Consider the following 20,554-nt stretch of genomic DNA (forward strand, 5'->3'; position numbering starts at 1 on the left):
AACTGATGAAGCACGTATCATGGAAGAGGAGGGAAGTTATGATCACCTGCAGTCTGATAGTGTGCAGGGGACGTGAGCCTGATGGCAGCCGAGTGGCCACGCTCAGCCGTGGAGAGAACATGGACTCACACAGTAGGATTTATCTGCATTAGGCTACAAAAATCACAAATCATTAAAACTTACAAGCCTCAAGAGTTCATCAGGCTGAACACATGAACTGAAGGATCACACAGTGAGATATCACAGAGTCATACTGAGCACATGAAGGTATCATACACGTGTCCTGGAGGCCTGTGATTGCATCTGCAGGAGATTGAAGGTCGTAATCACGCCTGCAGTTTGATAGAGTGCAAGGGCCGGAGACAAAGAGCAAGATACCAGCCGAGTGGCAGCGTTCAGCCTGTGAGTATGTTTGAACCTGCAGCATCAGATTCACAGAGACGCGGGGGGGGGCAAAGCCTCAGAGAGAGGCAGGTAGAGGACAGATAAACATGGACACAGATTTATAAGCAATCAATAAAAAGAGGAAACTGTTTCCACATTGTTTTTATTTCAAATCACTCACATCATTTAAACTTACAAGTCTCAAGACTTGATGCGTCGGGCTGAACCAGGAGAGAGATCACACAGTGAGATGTCACAGAGTCATATGAGTAAGGTTACATGAACATAACTGCTATAGCATGCACCATTGCACTATATATACTGTACATAATCATCATGGAGGGCTATGATTGCATCTGGAGGAGGATGACAGTTCTACTGGAGGTTAAAATCCCACCTGCACACCAGCGTCGAACTGACCATGGACTCTCTGAAGAAGACAGCTGCTGGTGTGTGTTCAGGGGGGGTTTCTTGTTGAGTGTTGTGTGGTGGGCCAGAGGTCAGACGTGCGAGGTCTTCACTCCACATTAGTATTCTCACACTCTTCGATCTCCGAGATGAGCCGATGAGGGAAGAGTTTAAACTGCAGCCATGTGGGCTCTGGAAAACAGAGAGAACGTGCAGGGGTGATGCAAAAGTCTCCAAATGTCAATAATGTGAATCACTGCTTCTCATGTTCCTCTGACTCACATGGTGAAACAGATACAGATCATAGGGTTTAATGTGTGTGTGTGTGTGTGTGTGTGTGTGTGTGTGTGTGTGTGTGTGTGTGTGTATGTGTGTGTGTGTGTGTGTGTGTGTGTGTGTGTGTGTGTGTGTGGCCTAGGTTTACCAAGGTAGCATGCTGGTGGCTCCAGCTTTCCGTCAAAGCACGTTTGGATCGCAGTAAAGCTGCACTGCTGGGAAGGATGTTTGCAGAAGAACGCCACCTTTTCTCCGTGAGGAACCATGGCGTCTGTCACGTCAAACGGCCAACGCTTCACCCCACCGATCATCACACGGCTCTTCTCAGCAGGGATGAGACAGCGAGCTGAGCGAAGGATCAACAAGGTACCAGATTATAAATCCTAAAGTTATCTTCACACATGCATATTTATATGTTTCTAGGCCTATTCACACGTGTCTTTATGTCCATCACATTGAATTTATCAAAGGGAATTAAAATGCTGGTTTCTATGTGATTAAACAAAACCCCACCACCCTCCCCCACACTGTTTCTGAGAGGATCTCTCTCACCTCTGCAGTAAGGGGGCGATGCACTCCAGCTGCCATTCGACAGGCAGGTGACCTTCTGGGGTCCGTCCAGGAGGAAGTTTTTCTTGCAGAGGTAGTGGATGTCAAAGCCGACCTCATATTCAGTCTTCTGGACGGCCACCACGTAGCCCTGCTCCACCTCACGTAGAGGCTGACAGTACATCTCTGAAAGAGTAGGGGGGCAAAAACAGTAGATTACCAGAAAATCCAATCGTCCTTTAAAAAATATGAATATGATTAACACTGGATATTTTTACCTGCGTCTGACATTGATTTTAGAGTTGAACTAAAAACATTATTGCACTTTTTAACCTTTGTCTTTAAGCCAGGGTCAGTTATATTGCTCTTAGTCTGATTCAAGTTGCATCCTGCAAGAATTTGCCACTGTAGAATTGGCCATGCAATACCAGGTTTAACCACAAGATGGCAGAAACAGACTGCAAGAAAAGAGCAGTGTATTTTGAAAAGTGTACATGCAGGGAGTATGTGTGTGATTCTGTCTCCATTGATTCACACTTTCTCACATATCTGAACACACACACACACACACAGACACACACACACACACACACACACACACACACACACACACACACACACACACACACACACACACACACACACACACACACACACACACACACACACACACACACACACACACGATAATGTGGAAAAAAACCCTTCTGTCCCAACACATTTGCAGCTTATGCAAAATCACTGCCTCCCACATCATCTTCTCCTGCTAACCTTGAGAGATGCATGAAGTCACACCGAGTGTAAGGTCATTGCAGCACACGTGCACGCTCACACACACACATTATTGTGGAACATGCTCCTGCACACTTACTTTTGCAGATGGGATGAGGATACTGCCAGGTCTGATTGTCCTGACAGAAATTTTCACTGCTCCCCACTATATCGGCTCTGCAGGACAGAAGAGAGAGAGTCATGACGACAGACGTACAGTACTGACGGCTAAGGAGCTTCCTCTGAAGAAAAGTGATGGAGAAATAACTGAATTATTCTTTTTTCTCTCTCTCTTTCAAAATGTCTAAATGTGTGTGCACAGTTCTGGCTGACACATCCACTCAGGCTCATCTTAGCCTGTGAGATGAGTCAGTGTAGAAAAGGGAGTCAATACAAGATTAGACTGTAATGACCTAGTTAGTTCAGTGTTGAGACTGTCAGCTGAGAGATCAAAATGAATTCCCTGCCATTCATCGCTCGTCTCCCATCGTTCAACAACAACACCTCTCCTGCAATCATGGCTTCGCTCGGCTCGCTGCCTCTTCCTCACACTTCTTCCCCATCTGCTCTCTTCCTCCATTTCTGCCTTCGTGCCATTTCAGGTTTTCAGAGCCTTTGCCCACGCACGCACAACATAAACCTCCCAGCAGCCCCCTCTCACCCAGACAAGCAGCTGTAGCGGATGGAGGTTCCTACAGTGGCATCGCCCTGGATGCTGAAGGTGTCGATGACCTCCTCAGGCAGAGGGCAGATCTGGGCAGCAGCAGGTTCGGCCGGCTGAGTTTCTGAAGGTCAGAGAAGAAAAAGACGTCAGAGGCGATGATAAAGACAGACGAGCTGTGGTGGATGAGGTATTCAGATTCTTTATCTACATAAAATAAGCAATAAACCTCCAGAAAATACTCAGATTCATGGATTAAAAATACTACACAAGGTATAATAATAATAATAATGCAGTAAAACCAGAGTGTCCTTGATGCAAGTGTCACACTTCTATAAAATGAACAACTGCTGTTGCTGTAGTAATGTGTAAGAAGCATTTTACTGTGTAGTTGCTCAACTTGGGCTAATTTTGCAAGTAAGTATTTATCAGTTGGGTTGTTTATGCACAACATTGCACAATTATCATATTGCTTGTTTGTAATGTATTCATTTGTAAAGTACTTAGTTGTGTACAAGTAGCTCAAACGGTCAAGTGGTATATATATGTATAGATAATTATTTCTGATTGCATCTTTATTCAATAGGAAAAATAGGAAAAGCCAGAAGTGGGATGTAACTACTAACTCCATGTACTAGTACTTCACTTATTTGACATACAATTACATATATTTACATATAACAGCTTATAAAATAAAATGAATCTTTACTAGTACTACTACTACTACAATATTATGTCACTTAAATAATAAAGCATCCTTATTTAAAAATAACCCAATAGTATGATATAACATCTGCAGAAGATTTTCTTGCATTGCATACAATACTGCTCTGTGTGGGCCAATTATAGTAAATTGATGACTTACTTACAAAAATACTTCTACTGCAGTAATTTGTTATTTTGATATTAGTGATATTACTACTTGACTCAAATAATCTATCCAAATATACATGCTGGATACCCACATGTTCCCCCTCTTCTCTTCTCTCCCTACAATGTGGATGCAAATATTGAACGTTTTAACTTTTTACCTGGTTTAAAAAATAGTAAAGTTCACTTTGACCAGCTAGTGCAGATGAGAAAGCAGTGAGGGAGGAAAGATAGAGAAAGAAGCATCCATCCATTCTACCTCATATGACTTGTGCTATACCCAAGGTTTCTATTTAGTCTGTGACCCACAGAGGCGTTTCACCCCATATGTTGTTATTTAAGTTGAAATAACCCTTCTTAGGTAATAAATCAAAGTTCGACGAGCTACAGAAATGCGGCCCAACACCTCTCCGAGCTCACAGCTATGTATCTGCGATTGTGTAACACCTAGCACTGTTCGTTCCTGGAAGTTTGAGTACCTCACGCTTGTGGAAATATAAATATCAAGAGTGGTGCTTGGAGAGAGGCTGCAGCGACCCGAGCTGCATCAAGCGCAGGGTTTTTTAGCTGAACTCGGATTTGAAAGGCAGAGACAGCTCTTGCCTGAGGGCTATCTTAGGTATCTGAGGCCGAGAGACGTTAATATAACAATGTAAAGGGACCTATGGGAGAGGGAGAGTTACGGGTCTGTTTGGCTGCAGATGAGAGCCTGAAGCCAGGTTCTGTTTTCACATACCGCCCCTCTCCTGCCTCATACTGCTGCCACCCACACAGACTGCAGCACCAAACTGCTCCCAAACAGAACAGGTATATCAAAATCACCTTTCCCAAAAATTTGATAAACTGTGATTTTGAATGAATCACAGCGTTAAATGCATCACATTCTGATTGAGGCAGACGATAAAGGACCAACTGAGCATCCTGTTAACCCCCTTTTCTGTGTTTTCACTCACGCAAATACACACCGACAATATCTACACACCACTAACACTGAATAGCCCAGAGCTGCATGCTTGTCCTTGGCTCTCATTGTAGAGAGAGACCTTATCAGAGGCCTCAGATGGAAGAGGATGAGAGGAGAGAGAGAGATGAGAGGAAAAGGAGGATGAGAGGAGAGAGCAGCGGAGAACAGGGAACAGAAAGGCCTGGAGCAGCATGAGCAAGAAAGCTCTCTGACTCTCCTGACTGTGATCTGTCGCCCACACACACACATACACACACACACACACACACACACACACACACACACACACACACACACACACACACACACACACACACACACACACACACACAACATAAACTCTGTGACACATGTGCAGTCCGCCCCCCCACACATACACATCTAATGTACACCGAAAAAAACCTGCCTCTCTACCTCTCTCTCTAACAAACACACACTGGCACACACACACACACACACACACACACACACACACACACACACACACACACACACACACACACACACACTCACACTCACACTCACACTGTGTGCACGCAGCTCTGTGCCACTTTGACAGTGATCTGCCGCCCACTGCCTCTCATCCAGCATGAAGGAGCTCGACTCACACTCTAACACATATGCAAGAGGACACACAATACGAACACTCTCACACGTTCAAAACCCACCTACCTTCTGCCCGTCTCAGCAGGTGGATACTCTACGAGGGAGCTGAGAATCGTATCCCTGGTTCACAACTTTGAATAGATACAGAAAGAATCTCACGGGTGAGACCAGGACCCAGTTGGGCTGAGGACTCGCAGGAAAACAGCTTTAACGTGGCCCCAGTTGTGAGATTAATGCACCAGGATTTAGATTTACAGCAGCACCAAACTCTCAGGTGCTGCACGTCGATGAGATTTGTCTTTATACTTAGAATTATTGATGGCTTTAGTTCATGTGCTGCTGTGCAACATTATGGCACAGTGGTGAGTGCAATAAGGCTGCACAGCAGGAGAACAAATAATGCCTCTTCGCACGTTCACATGCACATTGTAGCTCTATATTTAGAGAGAAGGAAATTAAAATAATTCACCACTCCAGTATCTCAGGGCACAGTGGTTGGTCGTTAATTAACATAAATCACAACGAATGCTCCTGTATTTTTTGGGAAGAATTGACTTCAGCTGCTCACGAGTTTGTCTGGATTTGTTCACAGCTCCACTCTGACTCGGTGGAATAAATGAGTTCATAATTAACATGTCATACATATTACATTTTGGGTTAATTAAGAGATTGAAAAGATCAGGAGGATGCAGTTTACCATGGTTATATTGTGTCGGCTGTAATTTGGGATTCTGTTGTATTTTGTTGGTTTATATTGTATTTCATCGAATTTAAAGTATAGTTTCTTTCCCTCACTCTTGGATAACAACACAAAAGAGCTAGCATAATAATGCACAACACAATAACACCTCAAACTGTGTCCAAAAAGATGAACAAATACACATTGCAGAAAACAGATTTGTGACAGGCAAACATACAAACATGTCAAACACATATGCAAAACTATCTACATGCACATGCATGTGTATTCAGCTTTCGTCGCCTCTATAAACTTAGCAGCAGCTCAGGAGTAAAATCCTCAGACAGCCGATATGAACAACTAAAGCTTTGGTTGCTATGGTGACAAACAGAATAGGTCCCAGTTGTGCAATGTCTCAGTCGACACAGAGGGGTTTCATTTCTGAATATCAGTCTGTCGCTCTCTGTCTCTCCGTCTCGTGTCATCACCAACACAAAGAGCTTTGTTTATTCTCTGACCATCGCTGACCTCCACGCATTGCTTTTGTTAAATAAAAGATAATATATTGAATATATTTCTCCAGATGTTCATTACCTCCATGTTGTGAGGCTCATCTTTCTGATGAACTCAAACCCACCTGTGCAGACGGGCTCGTCCCCGCTCCACTGTCGGTCACCCTGACAACGGCGAATAGTTGCATCCAAGCCATTGGGCAACGAGAATCCAGGCTTGCAGCGCACTTCAAGCAGGGCCGAGAAGGAGTGAGTGGGTGAGAGGAGGTGGGCCGCCGAGGTTTCGCTTGAGGGCAGAGGCCAGGGACAAGTACGACCTGAGGAGAAAAGAGATGATCCAGAGGGAGGAGAGAGGAGAGAGAGGAGAGAGAGCAGGAGGAAGGGAACAATACATTTGTTGTTGTTCTTTGTACAACAGAAATGAAATTGTTTGCTCTAAACCACTTTAAAAGAGCACTAAGAGGTTGTATAACTGGGCTGGATCCATGCACAGTGCCCCTTTACAGTGTGCAGGCATAATAAAAAGCTTGTGTTCAGCGTTGGCATAGGGCACACTTCAGTCCAGATTTTGTACATGACCGAGGCTTGTATTTTATTTTCCAGAAAACACACAAACAAACACACACACAGACACAGATGTATGTTGGCACAGCTGTGTATATACACACACACACACACACACACACACACACACACACACACACACACACACACACACACACACACACACACACACACACAGTGTTAATGACCGAGCCCACTGTGGCATTCACAGTGACAATTGAGGGCACACATGCATACAAATAGTTACCTGGAGCCACACAGCTGAGACCACACTGGCCGTCACACAGACACTGGCGCTTGCTGCCACAGTCTTTGTCGGCTTTGCAGGGCCGAGGACACGTCCTCCTCCTCTCGTCTCCCAGAAGTCTCTCCGGACACGACCCTGTTGTGATCCCACACACACTATCACACCGCCCCAGGAACTATTCCTCTATTTACCTCTATTCTATTTGTGGCCCCTTGTAAAAGCTGCAAACACAGAGGGCCGTAATGACATTTTATTTGCCAATTCTACTTTGCTTTGTGTTTTCTGGGAAAGCCAATTCAGTGTGGGTGGCCCGGGCAAACATTTGCCACCCAGGTTGCCAGAAGAGTACGTTTAGATGGCAGCCATACACATTTCAGTCTTGTTAGGGAGTGTTCAGTTAATGAATGTTAAAGCTTCATTCTGTGCCTTGTCATTAATTCATTTTCCCGGTAGAGAAAAAGTCTGACATGATATTCACATTTGAACAGAATTTATCTATGTGGATACTCCAGTACTTACAGCCCCTCCTCATTTCTCTCACTTCTCCATATGTGCTCCATCACACATTATAAACCCAAAGCCTCCACATTTTCTACATTGCACAATAATACCGACACACCCTCAATGTCCAGAACATTTGAGGGGGGAGAGGCAGGGGGATGCCGACTGGGTCCCCCATTTTTCATCTCTGAGAATGAAAACATGTGTGTTACTGTATTCACTCGGCCCACAGCACATGTGACCACAAACACACATGTGCTGCGCTCATGCATGCACGATCGTCCCAGAACAGCATGGACACACAGTGTACAGAACAGACTTCCGGGATATTACAAATTTAAAATGTTATTGCAAATCTGAAGTAAGGATATGGGAGCTCTAAAAGCACCTGTGGTGGTCTGCGAAAGGTCAGTGATGATCCAACACAACATAATGTATTCACCACAATGTATAAAAAACATTTACCATAACTTTGTGCAAACACAATTTGCATTTTGTAAGAAAATGACATGATTTGAATCAAAATAAAACAAGTTTAAATACTCTGACTTACTTGACATGACTTACCCATCGGTACTGTATGCTACTGCCCAAGATTAATCTTTTATTTTCTCTTAATTCAACACGAACATTATTGACTTAACTGAGAACTTTTCAATGTGTGCACGAGGAGTAAAAGTACACACAGTGCATTAGAGAGTCTCATACTTAATTAACGTTAATGATTAAGTGCATCTGTTTGATTAATTGCACGGTCCCAGGCCCTGTCTGCACCTTTACATCATCATTATTCAATCTCAACTACAGCAGAACTTGAGGTGGAAAAGTTTGACCGGTTAATAATTGCACTGGCAAAAGACGTTGAATTAATATGTGGTCACTCCCCCCCTGCATTCCCAGGTATGCAGGGATCAGTGTGAGTGATTAGAGTGATGAGAAGAGTCAGGGGGTCTCACCTGAAGTCTGCAGAGACACCGTTCCAGCCAGAGCCCACAGGGAGAGCAGCAGCAGTGCACAGTCCATCCTCAGAGCCAGGCCTCGGACGATATGAGGGAGGGACGCACAGACGCTGCATTTTTAAGGAAGGGGGGGGGGGGGGGGGGGGGACAAAGGGTGGGAGAGAGGAGGGGGGTGGGGGGAGTCAGGGAGGGGGCAATGGAGAGAGGAGGGGGTGTGATGGGGGTGTGCGAGTGAGTGTGGGGAGGGGGGGCACAGGCCAGGAGCACACAACATCTGGTTTGCGTTGAGGAGTAAAGAAGTTGGGAAAATTCCAGTCTGCAGGACCTTTCACCCATTTCTGTTGAGAGAGCAGATGGGGGGGGGGGGGGGGGGGGCATAAACATGGCTGTTGACCCAACAAACAATAAAAGAATCTGTAGTAAACAAACCAAAGATAAATGAGTGAAGTAAAGTAACCAGATTTTTACCTGATGTCGTGAGTGCAACAGTTTCTCCTCCAACACGTCCAACCATGCAGCCTGGTGTGACTTGTGTTATTAAGATAAAGACCTTTAGGACTCTCATTGTGCAATCGTGCGCTCTTCAGAACAAAATGTCCTGTGATATTCATCTGCACTGAAGAATAAATCCCCAGAAAAACAGGACATTGTTATTTAGGGTATAGATAAGGTATAAAACGCCCATTAAATGTTCAAGAGGAAGAAAGGCTGCTGTTGTTGGGCAAGAATTCACATTGGGAAGCGTTTGACTATCAAAGGAATGTACGCAATGTAAACAAAACAGAGAGGAAATCTAAACAGGTCGTCTGGAGACAGCTCAGCCTGTATTACAGTCTGGATTTTAAGTAGCTGTGCTGAAGTTTGATCTCTTCTAACAATTTTACTCAAGAAAACTGGCATTAATATAAGATTCAAGCCCCAGAACAACGAAAACCATGATGGAACATATGAGAAAAGCAGAGTAGTAGTGCATGAGAACAATCTTTTATTGGTGTTTTTTGGGAAATCTCAACTACATCCAAATAACCAGCACCTAGTGGGCTGGGCACCATGGACACCACTGATGCAGCAGGGCAGTTGTAGTTCAATAAAGAGTCACTAGATTCATCAGCCGCATCTGTGAGGATATTAGAGACTAAAATCCTGCCGGGAGAGCAAACAATCACTGATTGAGGGTGATAAAGGCTGAAATAAACCAACACGGAGCATATTGACAGTGTGCATAGTCCATACACTGCTGAGGAACAGAAGAGGTCGTCGTTAAGGGTAAAAGAAAGTCTGCAATGAGCATCATGTTCAAGTTATTGAGCCTCGTTCTTTGAAATCCAGGGAGGAACAGGTGGCAGTAGTGTCCGTAGCAGAAAATGAGTCATACTGACTGTCTGCAGGTCAGAGACGGGATGGAAATAACAGAGTGAGGGTTTTTCTTCTTTTTATCCATTGGAATAGTCTTTCTGAGGAACAATGAATATCAAAGACGTTTCTAGGATCAACAGATCATGTTCATCCAACGAAAGAAAATAATTCAGTAATATAGAACAGCAATAATAAGAGGGATAATCATCATAATCATAACAATAATAATAGCAGTAATGGTACCTACTCACCATGGTCATTAAGGGGATTAAAATCACACTCTATTACTAGTCATCCCTCCCCCACGAACATAACATGGTGTACCACGGCCCTGTGCAGGTGATGTGGGTACACAGAGACGTTCATAGATACAGTATAAAGTAAGGAGTAATAATAGGAGTAAACAGGAAGGAAGGAGCAGTCCTGAAAAAAGCACTACATAGCAACAAGCTTTGTGGATCAACATAGGAAATTTTGGCTTTTATTTCTCCCAGAAATCTGAGAAATGAACACCATTCCACTCAATGGGGATTTTCCACCCATCTCCTGGAATACATCAAATACACAAAATAGTATAGGCCTATCCAATATACACATCATTCCTCCCCCTGTAATAATGCTAATTATAGTGTGTTCATAAAGTACAGTAAAGTAACGATGTGCGTTTTACTGGGAAGGTTGGATTACTATTTCAGAATACATTACAACACTGAGATTTAACTTCCTCTATGTACTGTCCAGGTACAAGGGAGACACAGGGACAAACTGTTCCTGGAGGAGTTGACTGTGAAAGGGTTCTGCAGACAGAAAGAGAGCATCTGGGTTGTCGATACAGACAAAGAGAAATTTGGATCGGGAGGAGCAGAGTCGCACTGGGCTTCACGACAAGAACGAAACACCAGAGAGGATTCAAAAAACACTCAGCTGGGATAGAGGAGAGAAAAGATACAAGTATGGACTGGTGAGAGATGCACCAATTTCACATATACGGCCGAGGTTTTAGGAATTTTTGTTGGTGAAGTGAAGTCAATTCAAAAAGGGTGAATCATTAAAAAAAGATGAACACACGACCACACAAGAGTTGAGGATAATGCTGAGCTGTTTACATGGTGCCTCCTCTTGTCTCTCATTCTGCCTCTCTCTCCCTCCTGCTTGCCCATTCCCAGTGACAGAAACAGAACAGGAATACCAAAAAAATTAAGTGCTTGAGTAAAATCCACAAAAATGTCAAACTATACGATTCTGAGATAATTTTGCTCTATATATTACAATTGTTACATGCGTCCTCGCCGCTGCTGCTGCATCCTGACTATAAGAATCATGTTGAAAAATAACCATCGATGGCTGACCACCTGTGAAAACAGCTCCTGACTCCTCTATAATAAAAAGAGATTAACCATAGCTTTCCTCCATTTCAATGTCCCAGTCGTGTAGAAAATATACAAAATTATTCTCCAAATTTGCTCTCCCTCTAATTTTTCATAAGTATTATAAAAATATACAATTCTCCAATAACAAAACTCTTAAAAGTCACATCTGTCATCTGTTAAATTATTCTCTCCATCCACGACTTTTAAGAGCTGACACCTCAACAAGACACCTGAGCTTCAATACACAAACCTTCTCCTCGTCTTATACATTCATCATCATCATAATCATCATCTTTCTCATCATCATCATTATCCTGACCCCATTCTGTCCATCGTGCAACCCCCCCAAAATTCAGTCTTGAATCCAGCTTATATTCCTCCTCTTCCTAATTCCGCTGCCTTCATCACTGATCAGCGAGACGGTTCTCGTATTTACTAAGGATGTTGCGGCAGCGTCCAAGTTCCTTCCGCATCTCGGCCACTTCTTGTCGGAGTGCAGCGTTCTCTCTCTCCAGGTAGGCGGCGCGCACCGTTATCTGGTTCTCCTTGAGACGGCGAGCATCTCGGGAGCGCTTTGCTGCTTCGTTGTTTTTGTACCTCCTGGTCCAGTACTTCTCATCCTGGAAGGGGACAAACAAGACAGCGCATTGGTTACTTCAGCATCTATCAGCGAGATCCTTGAACCAAGCTTGATCAGGTAGAAGTATGTCAATGGAAGTATCAATGAGAACTCAGAGTACTCCTGTTACTTGTAATGTGGGTGTTTGGCCATGAATGAGCGTGGGACATGTTCCTTTCAGAAACCTCATCCTCTGCACTGAGTTAATGTCCGAGAGTAACTACAACATGCAAACAACCAACATTATTAAGAGCGTGTTGATTATAATTGGAGATTACTTTATAGGCATGTATGTGTACATATACATGTATGTATATACTATATCTATCCACCTATCTAGCTAGGTAGTGACATGTTTCTTTTTTTTCCTGTGTGTTTATTATTATTATGCTTTTGTAGCAAAGTAATTTCCCTGCAGGGATCAATAACCTGTTAGTGGTTCTGATTATGATGAAGCTCTGTGTGTACTTTCCCTTCGCTCACTAATATGTACCTTGGACGACAACAATTAGTCGAGAAACCTGTCCTGCAACAATGTAATGTAACATTCCTGCTCGTGACAAATCATTTTTCTCCTCACCAGTGCACGGAATTATTTTGGTAATGCATTGAGAAGAGATCATTCACCTTCATGTTATCAGGCACCAGGATCTTGCGGGCCTTCTTGATCATTGGCTGTGGCTTGAGCTCCTCTTCGCTGAAGGAGTGCCTCCTGGGGTCAAAGTTATGCTGGCTGGAGCTGCTGGACATAGCCATGTCCGAGCCGTCAGTGTCAAACATTCCAGTCCCGTCTGGCCCGCTGCCCGTGGGCGTCAGCAAAGGTGGACAGGAGGACGAGGAGGAGGAGCAGGGTGACTCACAGGACTCGTTCATACTTGTTTGACTCCCTGGAATTACAAGGAAGATATTTGTGATTTACATGCTTATGACTGGACTATATTTAAACAGATTGATTCTACTGTCAAACATTAAAAGAGCTGATGACAACAGGCCGCTGTGATAATAATAGGAACACATGCAGAATTTCATCAAAATGACCACCAGGTGGAAGCAGAGAGCTATGGTCTTAGTGGTACAAACAACAAAAACACATTTCTCTGATCTGAACTGGTCCCACGGAACTGAGGAGGTTTTTCAATCAAGCCTTCATGGACAGCAAGAATTTCAAGCAAGAGGATTTCAAGCAAGAGAAATCAAACAAATAAATAGGTATTATGAGTTACTTTTACTTTATCAAATTATACTTCTGTAACACATATCACATTGGCTAAAAATATTAAATGTTCCATAGGCCTTCCATATTATCTCAACCAGCGATTGATATGCAAGGGAAAAAGTCCACTTTCACTGTATATGACCTATTACAAACATAAGAACTGGTCATTATGGAAAATGAAAGCCCATGTTGTGAATCCCTCAGTCTACATACTGCCTGTTGGAGAAAAGCAGAACTTTAGTCTTCATGTACCTGAGGATTTTGTGCAATCTCCTTAGCCAATGTCCAGAACCGAAAAACCAATAGAGAAATCTAAAAGTGGACGTGTTATGTAACTTTGCACCCCTCCCCTTAAAACTAGTTTCTTTAAGTGGGGCCAATGTAGGGTTATATCTCACCCCACCCCCTTTAAAGGGGTAGTTCACTGAAAAATGAGGGGTGGGTGACGTGTTTGAGTCCACAAACCAGTAAACTTTGTTGGAGCAGAATCCAAATCAGTTGAAGTCAATGGTGACCTAGACTTTAGACTAATCAAACAACAGAAAAACATAACATGCCTCCATACTGCTCCTGTGGTGTCATCCAAGTGTCTGCAAGCCCCGACATTCATATTTGACTCATAACGAGGCCATTTGCACCGTGTTTTAAGCCTAAAAGTGCACTGGAAGTGGCCAAGCATTAGCACGTCTGACAGTCCCTGAGTGCACCTCATAGGAAGATATCAGCTGACTTCTAGGCTTAAAACAAGGTGTAAATGATCTTGTTTGGAGATCAGTATGAACATAGGGGCTTGCAGACACTTGGACTACACCACACGAGCAGCATGGAGGCATGTTATGTTTTTCTGTTGTTTTATCACGCCTTGGTCACCATTTACTTAAATTGTTTCGGATTCTGCTCCAACAAAGTTTACTTCTGAGACTCCGTGTTTTGTGGACTCACTTCACCCATTCCTCCATCGGCATAGTGGTGAGTAGATGAGTGAATTTTAATTTTTCAGTGAACTATCCCTTTAAGGTCCAATGCACCTTACTGGACTGACTTCTCTTCCCTGGAGAGAAAAAACAATCCCCTTAATCCTTCCTATAGCTGCGAACACCAACAGACCAATCAGCATCTGTCTTCTTAATATAGACAAAGTCAACAGAACAAAATCACCTTTAGACTTTAACTTTCCCACAATTACAGACTTATGTCAATCAGAAGTGTTTTAAATAACAAGTTATCTCAATATATGGTGAAAACAGAGGACACTGTTAAAGCTCAGGAATAGATGAAGACATGGCAGGATATCAAAACCACAAGACAGCAGCCTGAACAATGACCACAGAGCAGCATCAAAACAATCTAATTGAAACCGTAGATGTTATGTTCCACAAAGATGATAATTAAATTAGACTGACAATGTGGAAACCCCATGAGCATTATAAAAAGTACATAAAAAGTCTTAGAGTAGAGTAGTAGAAGGAGCAAGCAGTTCTTTGGTTGGAAAAAACAGACCCACCCCCTCTTTCAATGATACAGTAGATGTTGTCATCTGCTAAACATGTTATCTGAAGACCCATGAGCAGCGATCACATGGGTAAAGGCTGTGTGACCAGGTAATATGAGGGCAAGTTTTTACACCAGCTGCTCACTACAGTGCAAACTGTTCCTACATGATGTTCATCTGTTCCACAGCGACAATGTAACAAACACGCATGAGTGCTTCTCAAAGAGGAAGACAAGAATGCTCCATACAAAATGTCATTGAAATTTGATTTGGATAGCAACAAAGTTCGACGGAGACCAGACGAGAAGCATTTTTCTTCTCTACCTGTGACTAAACCAGGAGGTTTCAATGATTTATTACTGCTTAAATCCAACAACCTAGAGGTACATGGCAGCTCTGGATTGAAGACCTGCAAAGTAGATTTGGTACAATTTTGTCCACGTGTCTTCAACCTTCAGAGAGCATGAGGGTTTTTTCCCAATGAGAAACGCTCCAATGTGTAATTTCATACTTTTCAGGACTCATACAACAGCATTCCAAGAAGAAGGGAAGTTGGTGAGAAAGTAAACTGTATCCCTAGTCTGTCTAAGGTGCTTAATATGATTAAGTGCTGTCAGATGTTGTTTGGTTTAATATTTATGAAGTAGCTTTGATGCCTCTATAATACTACAGCTTCTCTTCTTTCAGATCGAGGGAGATGATGACAATTACAACATTGGTAAAATCGCCTCAGCCAAAAACTTTTAGACTCCAAAGTCATTTTGTTTTTAAGCATCGTTTGTTGAATATAATCACAAATCTTTCATGTAAATACAACACTTCATAAAAAGGGGTTGTTATCTGAATGAATAGGCCCTTATCATGCAATATAAATTAATTACCACAACATGCACTTTGTCACTGAGGGACTGAATTAAAGGTTCTGCATCTTTATCCCACACAGTATAAAAGCCTCCTCTGGATATCAGTGCGCTTCATGTCATTCAATGGGGATCAAATGTTCGGTTTGAAGTCCAGCAGCACAGTGAAACTCTTCCTGTTGCTTCAGTGTGTCTCCTCCCCCCGTGGACTCCTCCTACATGTCTGGTGGCCCTGCCTCTAGTCCTCTCACTCCAGTACTCTCTGCACGTGTACTGACGCGTGCACATGGCTGTGGCGTGTGAAGTGGGGAGAGATTTAAAGACACGCAACCGCAAACACTCCACACACACTCTCTCTCTCTCTCTCTGCCTCTCTGTCTTAGTGCTGCTGCTGTGACCCTGCTGCACATAAATAATTGGCTGGGAGTGAATGCTGATTGTGTTGTGCACTGCAGAACACTGATCACATGCCAAACTAAACCAAACCTCCTCGTCAATGCTACAATATTGACTCATCAAATAGCTCAGGACTTAACTGCACGTTTCTGTCTGAGTCCTTCACCTCCCTCAGTCTTGTTTCTCCACTATTCCCTGATACTAACTTTTAACCCTGCGCCCTGCTGCAATTTCAGAAGCACATTTCAGTCTGTGTTTAACAGCCATTTCTGAACTCTGTGTTTTCTGTCAGGTTGACTTTGCATTTAAAGCCATGTGACTGTATCTGCTGCCTTCAGATTGACCCCGCGGCACAGAAAAATGCTTTGTCAACATGGTGGAATAACTTCAGAGAGGAGTGGAAGCTGTGAATAAATGGGAACATTTCAAACACCACATAACCTTGATTGCATCTCAACCATTACTGTATTGTAGGGTCTACTGGTCTCATATCAGTGGCAGGGGACTATTTGTCTCTTGTGGCTTGTCAACCCCCATGATATTGTTGTTGTGAGTTAAAACCTTGAAGAATGACCCGTCCTTGCTCATCTTTTTTACCCCCTGGTTCAATTGTCTATCTATTCCCTCAAGATAAAAACGCTCCATGTCATTAAAACTCACCATGCAGACAGTCACTTCCTCCTGCAAGGCTCTGCGGCTGGGCCACCTCCAAACCAATGAGCGATGGGGAGGAAGAGGGCGAAGACGATGAGGAGCAAGCTGGGGATGAGGGCGGTAGGCACTGGGAACTCTGGCTGGGCACGGCTGATGGGGAGCTCTGTGAGGGGATCTGGGCCGAACTGGAGCTGTTGTTGTTATGCATGCTGCCCATTCCATTTTCGGTCAGAAACTCCTCCAAGTCCATGTACTGCAGCTGGAAGAGGCCCCCATCTGCCGGCAGGGTGCGATCCCACAGGAGGGGCCCCAGGAACTGGTTGAAACTTCCTCCTCCATTTCCACCACTACTACCACCACCATTACTGTTATTACTGCTGCCTATTCCACTGCTGTTCCTCGTGGTGCACACTCCCATGGAGTCCTCATCCAGGTCCAGTCTGTCTTTATCTGCCAGAAAGAAGAGTCATGGTTAGATCAGGATGAAAATAAATAGCTTTGGTGTTACTTCATCTTTAAGTACACAAAGTTCAATTTGTTAAGAGTGTGGCCTCTGATAAATGGATGCTAACACCAACTTTCCATAGTTGGGCAGAACTAAATGAGATGGCAGGTGTATCCATAAAATGCACTTCTGCCTCTCTTTGTATCTCCCATTCACACTCACAGATGGACCAGATGGCAGCTGAATTGCAGCATTAAGTGAGAGCTAAAACCAATTTGTTGTCATAACATATACATAAGCTCCTCAGCAAATCTCACAATGGCTGAAGATAAGTTTTTGGCATTGTGAGCGACCAGGATGCATGACTGCACAGAACTCCAGCTGAACCAAAACATGTTATCTCTCGGTGTAATCTGGATCTTAATTTGAGAGTCGCTGCAGGGATTATAATCCAGGTGACTACTCAGGAGGATCACGGGGGAGTCATCACGAACATGTGGGATGGTGAATCATTTTTGTGTAAAAATATGCACCAGGAAATATGACAAATGCTGTTTGTTATATAAAGTGCTACATGTTTGCATTACAGTAGCAGTGGGTGGAACGGAGAGGAGTATGATTTATTCATGCTCTGCCATCTCATTTATTTTGGAGATGGACTGTGTTAGGTGACAGTGATGCACATTCAACATAAACAACAATGTGACATGGTATCAACTCAACTTTCTTACCTTTCGCATCACTGGGTGTTTTTAAACGCTGGTCCCCCTTCATGGGGTGCTGCAGGAGGGACTTCAGCCCTGCCATGGGGTTGATGTGGCCCCCTGTGAGAGAGCCTGCAGGCTGGGTGCAACTTCCAAACTGTGGGCTTGCGCCGGCTGGGAGGTCGGGGGTCGGGAGCTGAGAGAGCTGCCTGGACATCCTGGACCAGACGGGGGCGCAGAGAGACACCTGGGGGGGGGGGGGCACTTGTAAGGGGGCGAGGGTATCCGAGTGGAGCACCTACCAATGGGACAAGTATGCTGCTGGATGACTCTGCATGTGTTTGCAAGAGGGGTGAGGGAGGGGAGAAGGGGGGAGAGCGGAGAGAGACATACGTAGTTTTGAGAAGTGTTAATTTGGAATAAAGCAACCATTGTACTGTACAAGTATACGAGCGTTGCACTCATGACAGTTTTATGGCACTTTGAAACTTCAATGAAATAATACACAACTTTTACCTTCTCTCTTGTAGTTGCGAGCTTCTTATTTGCACGCAGAAATATTCTCATCGAAGTATTCCATTGCAGCCGAGAGTTGTTAAAAGTGTGCAGGAGATCAGGCTGTTATTCTCAGGAGGAGCAGAGTGGGAGGAACAGTCAGACCATCCGAGGAGAAACACTCTGCACAAAATATACCACTTCTTGCAAAGACGTGAAAAATGTGTCAACGAGAAAAGGAGACGAAAATGTCTCAATTAAAAACTTGTAATCGTCCAAAGCTCAAAAAAACAGACTCCGCAAAAGCATAGAGCTGCCAGGTGAAAGCTCCGTCAAAGCAAAACAACGTGAGAGGAACGGTGTGTACAGAAAACACGCACAAACACGCACACGGGAGCAGCGGCTGAGCTGGTCAGATGACAAGTTGAATTGGTGTTTGTCTGCTCTGTGCTGTCGGGTTCTGCTGTCCGTCCGTCAGGAGGAGGAGGAGGAGGAGGAGGGGGGGAGGAGGAGGAGGTCGTTTCCTCTTTCTCTGTCTGTACTTTCGTGCATCCGGTGGATCCAGTCACGGGCGCACGGGCTCGAGGTTTGTGTCTGGGGCCGCGCGACGTCCACGTACGACCGTGTCCTCTCTCTCCCTCCCCTCAGCTGGAACGGACACGGGCGGTTCACGTGACGTCACGCCTCTCGCAGCGAGAGACAGCGGAGCGGGGCGGCGGGAGGGGGCGTGGCTCCCGCGGCTCCGTGCGCATTATTTATGAGACACACCCACCCTCGTGCCACATGTCGAGGAGCGGCAGCTGTTTGTTTTGTCTGACAGGTACAAACGGTGCCTGCCCCCGGTGCGTTCACAGCCGCAGCAGATAAACATGTCACCGTGGCTCTAAGATGGAGGCCACGTGCACCGTCCCCACACTGCTCGGCCCTGTCATCACCGTGACAAACGTGTTTACGTTGAGGATTTCTGCCTCACAGCGCTGCCCTTCGTTATTAGTGCGTGGTTCTGGGCTTCCTGTAATAATCGGGGAGTGCTACATGGCTTTTCCAGTTTCCTTGTAATCCAGAGAAAACGTGAGCGCGCTGTTTTTTCAGGCCTCAGCACGTTGCCTCCCGGCGCACAATAGCTGCTGCCGCTCACGTGTGTCAGGCACGCGGGGAGCGGGTCCTAGGCGTTCGCGGCTCCGGCTCCCATTGGCCGCCTCGGATCGTCGCCCCGCCCACGACGAGCGGCGATTGGGCAAAAATAGGTCGAACAAACCCGCCCGCTCGGGTTCTCTCCGTGCATGCCCCTGCCGCGTGAGAGAAGTTCGAAACACAAAAAGCGCGAGGGCTGTGTGCTCCATCGTACAGGTGCAGAGCACATGCAAAACACTGCGCGCCGCAGGAATTCACCTCCTCGGGTTGCATGCAAGAGCTGACAAGTGAATAGCTGGAAGATCTCATGTCATCACACAGCTATAGAGAGTGATGTATGAATATTAAGCACTAAATATGAATATTATCATATCCGTGCTGTCAACAAGAGACAGACACCGTTTCATTTGTAATAAGACTGTTTAACTTGATAAAATCCTCAAACCTTACAAGCAGCTGGAAGTATAAGTGATCATTTAATATCCCTAAGCAAGAGACATGCACGTGTGGCTGTAATATTACTATAATATCTTATATACCAACTCATATTACTTGCAGGTCTGAGTAAATTATAATATTGTGGTTGATGTTACTTGTGAAAGTATCAAAAACTGAAATGCAGCTGTTTTCTCTATCATAAAACCACTAAATTGGAATCACAGGGAGACATTACACTAACAAAAAATCTGATTTTCTAATCCAATTAATTTATAGTTTTCAAATACAATTGAAAAATGAAATGCTTTGACTTTCATTCTTTAATCACAAGGCTGTTTGCGTGGCTAAATTTAACTGCGCATTAATTACTCACTGGTGCTCGAGCATTACTTTTGCTTTGTGGCATTACTGTTGTAGTAAACAG

At 44.4% G+C, this 20,554-nt stretch overlaps 3 protein-coding genes across 3 annotated transcripts in view; 1 reads left to right on the plus strand and 2 right to left on the minus strand.

Annotated features, from left to right (window-relative positions):
• The window catches only part of rps9 (ribosomal protein S9), a 145,786-nt gene that overhangs the window by 9,653 nt on the left and 115,579 nt on the right, over positions 1-20,554 (plus strand). The gene's annotated exons all lie outside the window — the stretch shown is intronic.
• Positions 531-9,089, minus strand: ntd5 (ntl-dependent gene 5). Its single transcript, XM_069537580.1, has 8 exons — positions 8,949-9,089; positions 7,492-7,626; positions 6,806-6,997; positions 3,050-3,173; positions 2,489-2,565; positions 1,621-1,803; positions 1,217-1,414; positions 531-984 (listed from the first exon to the last, which is right to left on the minus strand). Exons 1-8 carry the CDS (start codon positions 9,013-9,015, stop codon positions 902-904), a joined length of 1,059 nt encoding a protein of 352 aa, XP_069393681.1. The 5' UTR covers positions 9,016-9,089; the 3' UTR covers positions 531-901.
• Positions 9,920-19,708, minus strand: dbpb (D site albumin promoter binding protein b). The gene is made up of 5 exons (XM_020093075.2): positions 18,580-19,708; positions 18,091-18,394; positions 16,921-17,364; positions 12,924-13,183; positions 9,920-12,297 (listed from the first exon to the last, which is right to left on the minus strand). The coding sequence occupies exons 2-5, from the start codon at positions 18,278-18,280 to the stop codon at positions 12,082-12,084; spliced, it is 1,110 nt and encodes a 369-aa protein (XP_019948634.1). The 5' UTR covers positions 18,281-18,394; positions 18,580-19,708; the 3' UTR covers positions 9,920-12,081.

The sequence above is a fragment of the Paralichthys olivaceus genome, chromosome 13 (assembly GCF_024713975.1).
Source record: "Paralichthys olivaceus isolate ysfri-2021 chromosome 13, ASM2471397v2, whole genome shotgun sequence".
NCBI lineage: Eukaryota > Metazoa > Chordata > Actinopteri > Pleuronectiformes > Paralichthyidae > Paralichthys > Paralichthys olivaceus.